This window comes from Typopeltis vanoorti, chromosome 21 (genome assembly GCF_054136105.1).
Source record: "Typopeltis vanoorti isolate ZY-2024b chromosome 21, IOZ_Tvanoo_1.0, whole genome shotgun sequence".
NCBI lineage: Eukaryota > Metazoa > Arthropoda > Arachnida > Uropygi > Thelyphonidae > Typopeltis > Typopeltis vanoorti.
The window spans coordinates 43,454,948-43,470,012 of NC_143569.1; the positions used below are offsets into that span (position 1 = coordinate 43,454,948).

The 15,065-nt window shown below is 33.6% G+C and overlaps 1 protein-coding gene across 1 annotated transcript in view; it reads left to right on the forward strand.

The window, feature by feature from the left end:
• Ccm3 (programmed cell death protein 10 Ccm3) overlaps positions 1 to 15,065 on the forward strand; it is an 87,153-nt gene that overhangs the window by 44,028 nt on the left and 28,060 nt on the right. The window contains exons 4-6 of the mRNA XM_090411233.1: positions 2,386 to 2,512; positions 6,826 to 6,907; positions 7,028 to 7,110. Coding sequence (XP_090267359.1) covers positions 2,386 to 2,512; positions 6,826 to 6,907; positions 7,028 to 7,110 — 292 coding nt within the window. The remainder of the gene's footprint in view (positions 1 to 2,385; positions 2,513 to 6,825; positions 6,908 to 7,027; positions 7,111 to 15,065) is intronic.

Below are 15,065 nucleotides of genomic sequence, written 5' to 3' on the forward strand. Positions count from 1 at the left end.
GTAAATTGTTGATACATGACTGACCCTTCACAAAGCCATGTAGTGCTTCATAGAGTATCATGTTTTTATCCACCCATTCCCGAATTCTTTTTTTAACCAATTTTTTTCCAGTACTTTTATCGCCACCATTTGCTGTCTGCATATTTAATAATTTTGATAAATTCCTCATATAACTGATTTGAATCTAATATATCATTTTGAGGCAGTTGATAATTTTTTATGTAATTCTCAAATTTATTATAATTGGTGCCAATTTCGAATTTTTCACGACTACCTGTGCAGCTCATATCAACACCATTAGGCAATGATAGACTCAACAGTATAGAATGATCTGTTATTTTAATCATGTGGAGGTTTCTGTGGTTAAGAAGTTCAATTGAATCATTCCGGGTTTTGTGACCACATTTTTATTTAAAAAAGACTGTTTTTTAAAACTAAACAAGTACTAAAAACAAACCTGACAAGTTTCGTTAGTCGTCAGAATAACATCTTCAGGGATAAAGATAACTAACAGTTTAAAGCACAAACTATAAGAAATTACGAAAAAAAAGAGTTCATTTATTGGTATTATGAACATCAAAAAAGTTGGTTAAAAAATCGAATAACAGATCTATACAACTGTTAATACTTGTTAGCTGGAAACAATGCTATTTGATGTCGCATTCTGTGGTTCACTTTCACTCTGTTCGAGGTCTGAACTGGGTAAATTTTTAAAAAACAGTCTTTTTTAATAAAAATGTGATCACAAAACCAGAATGATTCAATTGATATGTTATTTTGCTAAAATAGATTGCATAAGAAACAAAATCTATTCATAAGAAACAAAATGGCCTCATAGGCCATTTTGTTTCTTATGAATATATGATCAATACAATTTACTGAGTTGTATGCTTCTCTCGTATAGCCGTCAATGCATACAAGAAACCCATATGTAAATTATATATTTTTATATTCTCCAGTTTTGCTATTATTCTTATATAAATTCAAATTTATAATCCTCCACTAGTATGACATTATCATCTTTTGAGGTGTCTTTAGGATGTTATTTTGCTTCGATAGAAATATATCAACTGGGCCATCGTGTATGGTATATAGCAAATATAAGTATATTCATTACTCTGTCATAAATCGTTGTTTTAGCACTATGCATGTTTGATTCCAGTTTATGAAAATTAAAGGTATTTTTCCTAACTTACAGAATTAATCTGCCTGAACGATTATAATCATGACAGTCATAATACATGTTGTAATTAATGAGAGAATAACAGTCAGTTTCAAGTTTTTTGATCCATATTTGTATGATATAAGTTGCCATTCTTGGATGAATTTGGAGCATCAAAAAACTTTTTTTATAGAGGTTAGATTATATAGTTTATTACAGTTGACAGTTGCACCAAGATCTAAATTATTCATGTGCTCTCTTAAGTCCATTTAGGTCTTCATTGTTCCAGTTATTCATAGGTTACATTTAGATTTACTGCCTTCTGTGGCTGTGTTCATTGAGGTTGTCAGGTATTTTTATCCGTATCACTTTTATGTTGTTGTCCTTTCTCATGAACACTTGACTGAACCACTTGCTCTCGTTTGTTTTGCTTCATAAAGAAGTTGCTTATTGAGTTTGGTCAAGTGGTCGTTTATATAAACGGTCACTGGTTTTAACTGTTCATCAAATTGTTGAGTTTTCTTGCCTCCATCATCCATTTACTTTTAATATTCTTATTCATTAATTGGATAACAACTGGCTTGATGTCTGTTTTTCTGCTGGTGGGTATTTTATGGGTGTGCACAATGTCTTCTCTTTTAACTTCAAGTATATTCACCAATTTTTTTTTAGTTGTATTTTCATTACAAGCTTCTGGTAAACTGTTTATTTCAATATTGTTCAACATGGAGCACTGCTGAATTTCATTAACTTCCCATTTCAGTTTATTTTCATTTGTTATACATATGCAACAATATGAAGTTAATGTTCATAACAAAAATGGAATGTTCATTATGCTGCATTGCAGATGTATGTTTGAGTGATAGGGAAATGACCACACATTATAATAATGAAATGATAACACTACCATAACTATAAAATTGTTTTATGTTTAACATTATTACATTGACCATGCATAGAGAAAGAACTTGAAGGAAGGGAAAAAAAAAAAAAAAAAACTGTAGGTTATAGTTGTTACATCACGTTTCCTGTATTATTCACTTTATTAGATTGCAATATCTGTTATAAATTATACTAATGCACAACAAAAAACATAATTGGTGTATTTTAAATTTAATTAGAGGTGTTCAGAAAGCCTTTTTGAATTACATGCATATACGATGATGGACTGCTTTTTTTTTTTTTTTCCCCATAATCACGTTTGGTAATATTTTTCTTTTAAGAATATAAATCAACTCGTCCAGAAGATGCATTCCAAGAATTAAATAAGAAGTCTTCCTCACTTAAAAAGATACTGAGTCGCATCCCAGATGAAATCAATGACAGAAAGACCTTTCTAGAGACAATCAAGTATGCTTATTTTAAGACTTTGCATTGATTAAGAAAAGGTTAGAAAAATATTCATTTATTTGCTGCAAATAAATTATAGTAAATGTGTAGTTTTGGATATTTCAAGAACAGTTATAACTAGACTTGAAATATAAATTCTTTCCAGATGAGAACTCTCATTGATAATATTGATTTTTTTTTTCTGATTTTGTTAGGACCAAACATAACTAAATGTATCCAGTATTTAATAACAGTTCCTAATGCATTTTGCTCATGCATAACAGCAACAAGTTATGTATATATGGAATTTCATCAGTTTCCTGATATGTACCCTCAAGAGATGTAGAGGGTGTTATGACAGTACTACATGAAGTTTACATTACTACTAATGTCCTGCCAAGTTTCCTTCAAATTAATGTATCATTTGTTGAAAGTTTTTTTTTTTTCCACTTGGTTATAAATTAAACTAAAGATGTCAAGAAATTATATGCTTGTCCAATCCTTTATCCAAATGTTGTGCATGAAGTATCTTCACAACTGGGCTACTTGTTTGAGGCTAGTGATTTCACGTTAATTTAATATATATATATATATATATATATATTAAATTTAATTAATATATATATAATTTCTCTCTTTCTCATCATTCAGTAACTGCATTACTCTTTGGTTGGAAAGACCTGCCATTTCTGTATGAGAGCGACTGACTTGCCTTCACTTAAAGATCTTATACTCTCTGCATTTCAGACAGAATTCAAAGATCTTTCCAATCAAATAGCATTGTTATTAGGGAACACTGTGTTGGATCCTACTTCGTCTTAATCTGTACCTTGGATCCGACATGTTATTTACTACGATGTTCTTAACCTAAAAATAGTTGCTAGTTGGTTTCTAATTCAAATATAGAGAAAATTTATATTTAAAGACTGCGCCACTCTATATCTGAATTAGTTCAAGAATTGAAGAAAAATCAACCCTCAACTATTTCTCCTTAATATATATACTGGCTGAGTATATTTGACTTACTTAATTTACCCGCTTTGGTTCGAATATTTTATGAATGGTGCAGTAAAGGAGATTCAGGCAAAATACAACTTTTGATTAACAAAAACAAACATTTAATATAAGCTATATAACACATACATAAATTCTACTTCTAATTTAAACAATAAAAACAAGTTAAACATTAAGCCAAGTCAATCACATTAGTTCAACCTTCCAAGCCTTCACATACACTTTCTCAGCTTCTGAGTTACAAAATTCCTACACATATTACAAAGTTCCTACACATAATAGAACTTCCTATCTAATCAGTCTTCACACACTTCTCAGTCATGCTATAAGTTCAAAATATCACAGGCACTAATAGTTGAAAATATCTCTCTAACAATTCTTAACTTCAACTCTCAATCACGAAGAGTTTCCACAGTTGAGGTTAGGTTAAGCGTAGCGTAATTAACACTCAATTCTTCAAGCATTGAAATAATACACTAAGATAGTCCTTACCGGAAATAGTTCCTAGTACATCAAATACGTTGTGAGCAAACTTTTAAATTATTTTTATTTCACTTAAGAACACATCTACAAGACTTATCCACAGTTATAATTAAAACACTATCAATCGCGCTTTAGAAATCCAGACATCGACTGCAGGGTACTTCAACTATCCTTGTTACCACTCATAAACTATTTAAAACACTGTGCGGTTCTCCTTAGGGCAAATCGGAAATAAGCCGCAATTCTAGACCAACTGGGTTTATTCAGAATTCTTCCTTGAACGTCCAGCTTTTTATATTATCCGATTACAGCATCAATTTCCCTTTTATTATTACTGCTGGCTTCACTTTCAGCTAACTATAAAATTCCCTTCATCCTTGCTCACTTATAAAAATTATCCTCTTAACTCCTGACCTTAAGAACCTTTCATTTACTTCTACTTCTCTAGTTTATGCCCTTGCTTCCTTTCACTTCCAAGTTTCCGTCCCAACTCTATCTTGTTACCTCTTATATTTTTTTATTATTCTATTTTCTTATATTTTTTTGTGCGTCTTAGCAACACCTTTGAAATGAAACTTATATGATATGTGAATAAGCATATATTTACTAACATTCATTAAGCGCTGAAATATGCAGGAAGCAAAATTTGTGAACCAACACCAATGTGTGATTTTTTCCCATTAAAATATAAAATAATAATAAAAATTAAATAAGTTTCCTTTAAGATGAAAAATATCTACTGAGTCTTAAAACATTTTAAATTTATTTCCTTATTTCACGGCCTCAAGAGGGCTGCGGCCCACAGTTTGGGAAGCGCTGATGTAAGTTATTAAGCCAAGTCATTCTATCATTTTTCTTTCTTTACTGCCCATTTACATTCTTCATTGAACCATTTTTTATGCTGTAATTTACTTTGAATTCCAATTAGGTTATCTGCTGCTACTTTTATGCTATCCTTCATATGATTCCAGATGTTTTCAATATTTTCATTCTCCTCTGGTTGTATATTTTTCAATTTCTGTTTTAATTCACACATCTTTTCTCTTTTGTTATATCTAGTTTGTTAATATTGTATCTCAGTTGATTTGCATTTGCTGAAAAATATTTACTGTTTATTTTGATTTTAAGTATGGCACCAACTAGAAAATGGTCATTATCACACTCAACTCCTCTGAAGCTCTGAATATTTTGAATGCAATTTCTATATTTTTTACTTATTATGATATGGTCTATTTGATTGCATGTATGACCATCAGGAGATTTCCATGTTTGTTTGTGTATATTCTTCCTCATAAACATGTGCTGCTTATTACAGAATTTCTGGATCTGGCCAAATTAATTAATCTTTCTCCATTAATATTTCTCTTCATGAAGGCTTTGGTTTCCAACAGTTTTTTTTTATAAATTTCTTCCTTTCCAATTTTTCCACTGAAATCACTTAATAAAATTATTATATCCTGCTGGGCAATTTTTTCAAAGATTAATTCTAGTTTTTTGTAGAATTCATCTTTTATTGACTCTTCTGTAGGTGCGTGTGCATTAATAAAGGTTATTTTGGATCATTTTGCTTGTACTCTTAGCTTGCTTATTCTTTCATTAAAAGCTTCAAATTCAGTCAGAGGTGTCTACAGTTTTTTCCTAATGATGAAACCTGTTCCAAATTCATGTTTATCAGAGTTGTTTCCAGAAGGTTCTCTTTCTTCAAATTTCCTTCTCCTGTCCATCATATCTCTTGTATTGCTTGCTACTATATCCATTTTATATCTATTTAATTCATGTATGATTTCTTGAAATGCTCCAACTCTGTACAAGCTTCTGACATTCCATGAACCTATTCGTAAACCATTATTCCAAGGCCTGGGTCGATATTCATTTAATTCCATCCAGTGAAGATAACTTGGTACATGTTTCATGACTAGTTGGTTTTTTCACAAGATGGGGTTGTCGGCCCCATGCTCAACTCCCAACCTTGAGGACTAGGGTGACTCTCTTTGTCTGATCCCTCGCTTTTGACCTGTTTGGCTTGGGAGGCCTTGCTGGTAGCACTGCTACCAGCAAGGCCTCCCAAGCTGGTGTAGCTCATAAGCTCATTGGAATGCCAAAGCCTCCCTCTCCCCACCTTGTCATGGTGTGTGGGAGGTGGGGGGGTTGTTGAGAATGTGTAGAACATTTAAAATATTTTTGCTGTTTAGACCGTTTTTAGTGAATATAGTAAATGAAAGATAATAGGATAAGCAGGGTTAGAATTTGCATAGATGTGCATCTCTTGCACCTGCTTTACCTTATTATTGACACTTTCTTATATTAACACCACTTAACATACATATGTAGTTCCTACTGAACTAAACTAGTTGCTGTACTTTTTTTTTTTATATAAAATTAGATTGTTTTTTTTTCTCTCTCTCATTTGCCAAGTACATTTCTTTCATTTGGAAGATATTTTATGGTCATTTGTGAAAGAGACTATCACAACTGGCATGGTTATTTCATTGCTATCATACTAGCTGTTTTTTTTTTTTTTAATAGATTGTGGTGAATGGATTAAGATATTTCACTATAATGTAATGATATAAGATACAAGAGTATACCAGTACAAGGAGTGATATCCTGATTATGCAGCTATTTAAATTTGCGCGCGCACACACACACACACACACACACACACACACACACACACACACACACACACACACAAAGGTTCTGGATCTAATAAAGCTGGTTGTCACTCTACATGAAATGTTTAAATCTGTTAGATTGCTTTAAGCTTATTAGTTTCAATTTAAAATATTAGCCACAAATTCATTGTTCTCAGTATAACTGAAGTTTCTTTATAACAGAGAAATTGCAAGTGCCATAAAAAAGCTTCTAGATGCAGTGAATGAAGTGTCTGGCTATATACCATCCCCAACTGGCAAACAGGTAATTTGATATTGTAAAATAATATTATGAAAATATTTGCAACTTCTTAAACAGAAGTTGCACAGAGGAGAAAAAATTGTGAAATCTAAGTAAAGCATTTTTGCTTGTTTTGAAAAATAGGCATTGGACCAGAGAAAAAGGGAATTTGTGAAATTTTCCAAGCGCTTCAGCAACACCTTAAAAGATTTCTTTAAAGAGGGACAGTAAGTGTTTGCATTTGCTCAGCAGATTATTTGCAAAATAATTAAAATATTTATCTTAGATCTGAGAGTTGAATGAGTTTAAATCACTTATTGTTGCACAGTAAACAAGGCAACTGAAAATAATTTTTGGCTTTTATATAATAATCATATACAAAAATATTTAAAATTGTGATTACATATTAGTTGTTCAACTGATTAATTAAATGTAATTTATTAGCATTGAACTGATTTCTGGGAAGAGACCTTCATGTAGCCTCTTAAGGAATGTGGAGAATTGACCAGGTCTTCTGACTTAATGTCCAATCCTCGCCTTTATTGTGGAGCATCCCATTATGTATCTACCAGGATACTGAATGAATGAGAATGGGGTGGTAATTTTGGACTTAGCCGACCAAATTGTATTCTTATTAGCTTAAACTACAATGTAAAAGGATTATACAACGTGACTTAATTTCATGCCAGCTGGGCATCACATGGTTAAACAAGCCCCCGTTTTTCAGGGAACCAGGATAAACAGTGAAAAGTCAGTCACTGGAACAAATCCCAATTCGGTATCACCAGAGTTCAAGATTGGTATTATCAACCTCAATAGAAAAGCAGTGGAAACTTCAGAAGAATTGGATAAGTAATCGACATAATAGGTGTGACTGAAACAAAGAAGACACAAAAACAGGTGAGATTTTTCTAAGCAACAAATACAAAATGTTATATTCAGACAATAACAATCACGGAAAAGGTGTATCTGTAGTATTCAACACTAAATACAAGGAAAACCTTTTTGAATGCTGGCAATATCAAGTAAAGTGACAATTTGCAAATATCAGAATGGGGAACTGGATAATGACTTATTTGTGCCTCTGCTCCCACCGAAAGTTCTACTAAGGAAAAGTGGAGGAATTTTTCAAGGAATTACAGAAGACAGCTGACACAAGGATAAAGGAAAAGTTGGTTCTTGTTGGTGATCTAAACAGCAGGACAATAGGCCATCGCCCCACTTATTGGAGGTCTAAAGCGGCTTGAAAAAGTTCCCTATTTGGTCTCTAGAGCAGAGTTTCTGGAATATGTAAAAAATAAATTTAAAAAATATGAAATATATATTGACAAAAATGGGGGAGGAGGGAATCTCTAGCCTACCCATGGTACAAAAATGTACTATAGGTTTGCTAACAGCCTTTCATGAGTGGGAGCAACATAAAAAAAATTCTAAATTTTGATATCAGGTTAATGCCATGTTGTGATGCATGATGTTTTGAATACATAGTCAAACACTATAGAAAAAGTTAAACAAAACTGCTGTTTTCATCAGGGAACCAGGACAAACAATGAAACGTCAGCTACTGGAACAAACCTCAACTCATCAGCAGAGATCAAGATTAGTGCTATTAACATAAGAAACATTAATGGAAAAGAAATGGAACTAGCGGAAGAAATGGATAAGTATCAGATCAACATAATAATTGTTACTGAAACAAAGCAGACAAAAATGAGTGAAGTCTTTCTAAGCAACAAATACAAGATGTTATATTCTTGAAATAACAATCAGGGAAAAAGGAGTAGCTATAATATTAAACACTAAATATGAGGATAATCTTCTTGAATGGCAGGCAGTATCAAGTAGAGTGATGGTAGGCTAATATCAGAAGGGGAACTGGGCAATGACTTTATGGTCCCACAGAAGGTTCTACTAAGTAGAGGAATTTTTCAGTGCATTACAGAAGACTGCTGACAGAGTGAAAAAGGAATAGTTGGTCCTCCTTGGAGATCTAAACAACAGAGTAGGAAATGATTATCAGACATATAAGAATGTGTTTGGGAAAATTTGGAGAAAAGAGCAAAGTTAATAATAATAGTAAGTACCTGTTAGATTTCTGCTCAGGACATGGACTAGTTATCACCAACACTATGTTCCAACATAAAAATGTTCATAAATTCAAATGGAGAAAAGAAACAAGGAATAAGAAAAGTCTCATGCATGCTATTATGATAGTGATTTCCCATTTGTTCAGGACATGAGTATACAGAAGATTTGAAATTGAATGTGATCACCGTTTAGTCTTGAGCAGGATCAAATTGAATTTCATATTGAAAAGAGTGTGTAAGAAAGTTTTAAAATGAAAGTTGAACAGCTTTCAGATGTGAATTATAGACTAAACTATTGGGTTGGCAAATGAGTTCGTTCGGTTTTTCAGAGTGGAATGAAACATTTTATTTAATATATAATGCATAGTAGTCAGTTATATATAGACTCTCTTTATCAGTGACCTCTTGCCATCTGTCCACCAACTTCATTATGCCATGTTCATAAAACTCCTGAGGTTTACTGACGAAAAATTGATCCAGGTGTCTTTTGACAGCTTCCTTGTTAGCGAAGGTTTTCCCATTTAGAGAATTCTGCAACGATCGGAATAAGTGGTAATTGGAAGGTGCCAGGTCCGATAAATACTGAGGATGCAGCAAAACATCCTAGCCAAGACGTAATAATTTACTCCAGGTTAATGATGTGTGGGGTCTGGCGTTTTCGTGGTGAAAGATGACTCCTTTCTGATTTGTCAATTCAGAACGTTTTGTGCTAATTGCACAAGCCAGTCATGTTAACTGTGAGCAATAGACAACTGAATCAATCTTTCTTCCTGACGGTAACACCTCATAGTGGACAACACCTTTATAATCCCAACCACACAGAGCATGATCTTCTTTGGGTGCAATCCTACTTTCGAGGTTGTTTGCGGCGGCTCGCTCTTATGCCCCCATGATCTTTTACATACTGCATTATCGTACACGACCCCCATTTTTCATTTCCTGTAATCATCTGCTTCAAAAATGGGTCGTTTTCTTGGTGACGTCGCAGCTAATCACAGATGGATATGCAAACAGTCATATTGGACTCAGTCAATTCATGTGGCACCCAAATATTGAGTTTTGAAACATCCCAGCTTGTGCAAATGGTTTTCAACACTTGTATGGGATATGTTCATTACTGCAGCAATCTCCCGCACTGTTTGTGATGGATTTTTGTCAACGACATCCTTCACAACACTTGAATCAACCTCAGTCGGGCAACCAGCACATCACTGACGTGTTATTGATCTATATGGATCAGATTATGAAGGAGAGTAGTTATCAAAACTTACTGTCAGAATTGCAGATGTTGATCTCAGTTCTTCACTTAATGCAGATGATTTAGCACTTATAAATAAATAAAATTCAATTCAATCTCTGACTGAATTGAATCACTTGTAATAAATTTGAAATAAAAATGGCAATAAAAATACAATGAAAATAGGCAAATTTTCCCAAAAAATATTTTGGAAAATTTGGAGAAAAGAGCAAAGCTAATAATAATGGCAAATATCTGTTTGGATTTCTGCTCAGGACATGGTCTGCTTATTACTAACACCATGTTCCAACATAAAAATGTGCACAAATTCACATAGAGAGAAGAGGCTAGGAATAAGAAAAATCTCATTGACTATGTTATTGTTGATAGTGATTTTTTCTCCCTGGTGCAGGACACTAGAGTGTACAGAGGATTTGAAATTGGAAGTGATCACTATTTAAGTCTTGAGCAGGATAAAATTGAATTTCATATTGAAAAGAATGACATGTAAGAAAGTTTTAAAGCGAATAAAAGTTGAGCAGCTCTCAGATGTGAACTGTAGACTAAAATACACAAAGATTATTGAAGGAAAAATGAAAGAGTTTGAGAACAGGAACCAAACCTTGGAGATTCAGTGGCAAGTTCTGAAGAAAACATTGATTGATTCTGCCAGAGAGGCATGTGGTGAAGTTGTCTGCAGGGATAAAAAAAATCAGAACTTCCTGTTGGACACAGGAAGTTAAAGAGGCAGTGAAGGAAAAGAAGAAAGCATATCAAAAGTTCCTGTCAAATAAGTCAGCTTGTGCTCTTAGAGAATACAGAGACAAATGCAAGAATGCTAAACACTGTGTAAAACTAGCTAAACAAAAGTCATGGGAGGGCTTCGGCAAAAATATAGATAATAAATATCAAGAAGGTGGTTGAAGCTTAGGAATGGAGGAAAGAGTGCTGTAAAAGGAGTTAAAACGTGACATGAAAACGGGAGAAAAAGATATCCTTGAAGTAAGGAGTAATTACTTTGAAAGACTGCTAAATGAAACAAGCAGTGATGACAGCACAGTGGTAAAAAACATTGACCAGGCATGCAGTCAGGAATACATATCCATACTTGAAGTAGAAAAAGCCATCAAAGGCTTGAAATGTGGAAAGGCAGCAGGAGTAGATGATATTCGACCTGAAATGCTGAAGTGTGGTGGTATAAGAGTCTTACAGTGGCTGCACTGCATAGTTCAGAAAGTCTGGACAGAGGGATGAATTCCCAATGATTGGAGTAGAGCTGTCATAGTACCCATATATAAAAAGGGAAATAAAACTGAATGTGAGAATTACAGAGGCATTTCTTTACTGAGTGTTCCTGGGAAGATATATGCAAGGATACTTGAGAAACAGTTGAGAAGGATTGTGGAAGAGAACTTGGTGAAGAACAAGCTGGATTCAGGCCAAATAGAGGCTGTCAGGATCAGATCTTCACTTTACGACAAATAGTCGAGAAAGCATGGGAATATAACAAAGATCTGTATTTAAGTTTTTTCGATTTGGAGAAAGCATATGACAAGGTGCCAAGAGAGAAGCTATTCAATACACTGCAGTTATATGGTGTCAATGGGGCATTATATCAAGCAATACGTAGTCTTTATTTGAGTTGTAAGTCAGCAGTTAGAATTGAAGTACAGGAAGATGGTTTAATGTTAAATCTGGTGTGAGACAAGGATGTACATTATCCCCTCTGTTATTCATTATCTATATGGATCACATTATGAAGGAAAGTGGTATTAAAAATGATATTGAAATTGGAGATGTTAATGTCAGCTCTTTGCTTTAAACGGATGATGTTATACTTCTAAATAAATCCGCTACAAGTTTCTAAGATTCTCTGACTAAATTGAATAGCTGTTGTAATAGATATGGTATGAAGGTCAGCAGTAAAAAGACAAAGACAATGAAAATAGGCAGAATCATTGAAAATGTCAACTGTGTTGTGAATGGAGAACCTGTGGAACAAGTAAAACATTTCAGCTACATAGGCACGATTTTTACTGAAGATGGTAAATTAAATATAGAAATAGATAACAGAATCAGCAAAGCTGGTATGGTGGGAAGTCAATTGAATAAATTCATATGGAATAAGAGAGAAATTAGTCGGAACACTAAATTAGCTATATAGAAGACAGTGTTCAAACCAGTTTTAACTTATGGATCTGAGAGCTGGGTCAGAAGTAAAACACTTGACCAAAGACTAGAGACCGCAGATATGAGAGTCCTGAGAAAGATTAGAGGCATGAACAGATGGCATCAATGGCAATATCATTAAAAATGAGGATATTAGGAAAGAACTTGACATTCTCAGCATCCAGAAATTTCTTAGCAGAGCTAATCTCAGGTGGTATGGTCACTTAAATAGAATGGGAGAGGAAAGATTAGCAAAACAAGTGTTCTCTGCCAGGTTGGCAGGAAAACGACCTAGAGGAAGACCAAGATATAGGTGGATTGATATGGTACAAAGTGCCTTAGATGATAGAAATACAAGATCTGATAATGTTGGAGTCTTGACAAGTAACAGACTGATTTCAAGGGAAATTGTAGATAGGAAGTTAGTAATGATGTAAATTTTTCATGTAGTACTGTCATATCCTGTACACCCCTTGAGGGTACATGGCAGGAATTTGATGATGATGAAAATAGACAGAAACATTGAAAATATCAACTGCAGCCTGAATGAAGAAGAGAACCTATAGAACAAGTATTGTTTTAACTACCTAGGCACAATTTTAGTGAAGATGGCAAATTAAATATGGAAATGATCACTAGAATTAGTAAAGCTGGTATGGTAGTAAATCAACTGAATAAATTTATATGGAATAGGAGAGATTATTTTATGCTATTCATTAAGTGTAGATTTGCTTGAATGGTAAATCCAAGGTTTTTATTTGCATGTTTTTATTTATACTAAATGTATTTCCTCTTCATATTTCACTGTCTATATGGCTAACAGCATCATTGGGAAGCTGTTTAACATAAGTAAAAACTGACAAAAAATGTAATCTTTTCCAGTAGCAGTTAATGTCTATAAGTTGAAAAGACTGGAGTGATAGTTTAATCATGAGTATTATTATGCATGTTACATGCAGTCTACATTGTTTTGTAAACTCTGTAATTGGTGTCATAGGAGAGACTAATGTTACATATGTTAATGACTTCCAGATGTTGTGAAGGATTATTCCTTGATTTCTATATAATATTCCTTTTGAGTGAATGACCTCGGAAGACTCCTTGAACAACTGTTGAAGTAATTCTCTTCTAAGTAGAGCATGGAGGATATTTTCCAATTTACTGTGTGATTCTCTTTGAGGATGTGCGTTACAATCGGCTGTTCTCTTCCTTTTTGTTTTCAACATTGCCTATATGTTCTTTGTTGCAGATTTCAAAACTTTTCCCTTTTTCAAAAATCTTTTTGAAAATTTTCAAAACCTTTGCTTTTAATATTTTGGCTAGTTTTCTTGATTTGTTGTCAACCTATGGAACAGATACTATGCGTTTTGTAATTAATTTCTGGGTTATTTAGAGATTATTCATCAAAAATCTTTCTGAGTATCCATTTTGGAAGAACTGATTAAACAGTATTTGAAGTTTTTTTTTATTAAATCATTTTTTTAAATATCTATGAGTTAAAACCTTTCAGGAGAGAAATTAGTTCCAAACACTAAACTAGCTGTATACAAGACAGTGTTTGAACCAATTTTAACTTATGGATCTGAGAGCTGGGTTACAAATAAAACTCTTAATCAAAGACTGCAGACCACAGATATGAGAATCCTGAGAAAGATTAGAAGACTGAATGGCATCAGTGGCAGCATCATATTAAAAAAAAATGAGGATATTAGGAAAGAATTTGCCTTTGTTAGCAGAGCTAATTTCAAGTGGTATGACCACTTAAGCAGAATGGGAGAGGAAAGATTAGCAAAACAAGTGATCTTAGTCAGACCAGGAAGACCAAGATGTAGATGAATTAATATAGTAAAAAGTGCCTTAGAAGGCAGAAATATAAAATCTGATAATATTTGAGTCTTGACAGATAACATTTTAATTTGGAGAAAATTGTTGTGATGTGAAAATCAGAACATGGTGGACACAAGAAGTTAAAGAGGCAGTGAAGGAAAAGAAGAAAGCATACCAAATGTTTTTGGCAAATAAGTCAGCATGTGCTCTTAGAGAATACAGAGACAAATGTAAGAAAGCTAAACACTGTGTAAAACTGACTAAACAAAAGTCATGGAAAGATTTGGTAAGAACATAGAAAATAAATATCAAAAAAAGGTGGCAAGATACTTTGGAGGTCGTTGAAGAAGCTCAGAAATGAAGTAAAGATTGCTGTAAAAGGAATTAGAGATGATAAAGGTGACGTAAAAACAGGAGCAAAAGATATTCTTGAAGTATGGAGTAACTGCTTTGAAAAACTGCTAAATGAAACAAGCAGTGATGACAGCACAGTGGTAAAAAAAACACTGACCAGACATGCAGTCAGGAATACATATCCATATTTAAAGTAGAAAAACCCATCAAAAGCCTGAAATGTGGAAAGGCAGCATGAGTAGATGATATTCGACCAGAAATGCTCAAGTATGAAGGCATAAAAGTCGTACAGTGGCTGCACTGCATAGTTTAGAAGGCCTGAACTATGCAATGCAGCCAGAGGGACGAATTCTTGAATTGGAGTAGAGCTCTCATAGTACCCATATATAAAAAGGGAAATATGACTGAATGTGAGAATTACAGAGGCATTTCATTACTGAGTGTTCCTGGGAAGATATATGCAAGTACACTTGAGAAACGGTTGAGAAGGATTGTGGAAGAGAAGCTT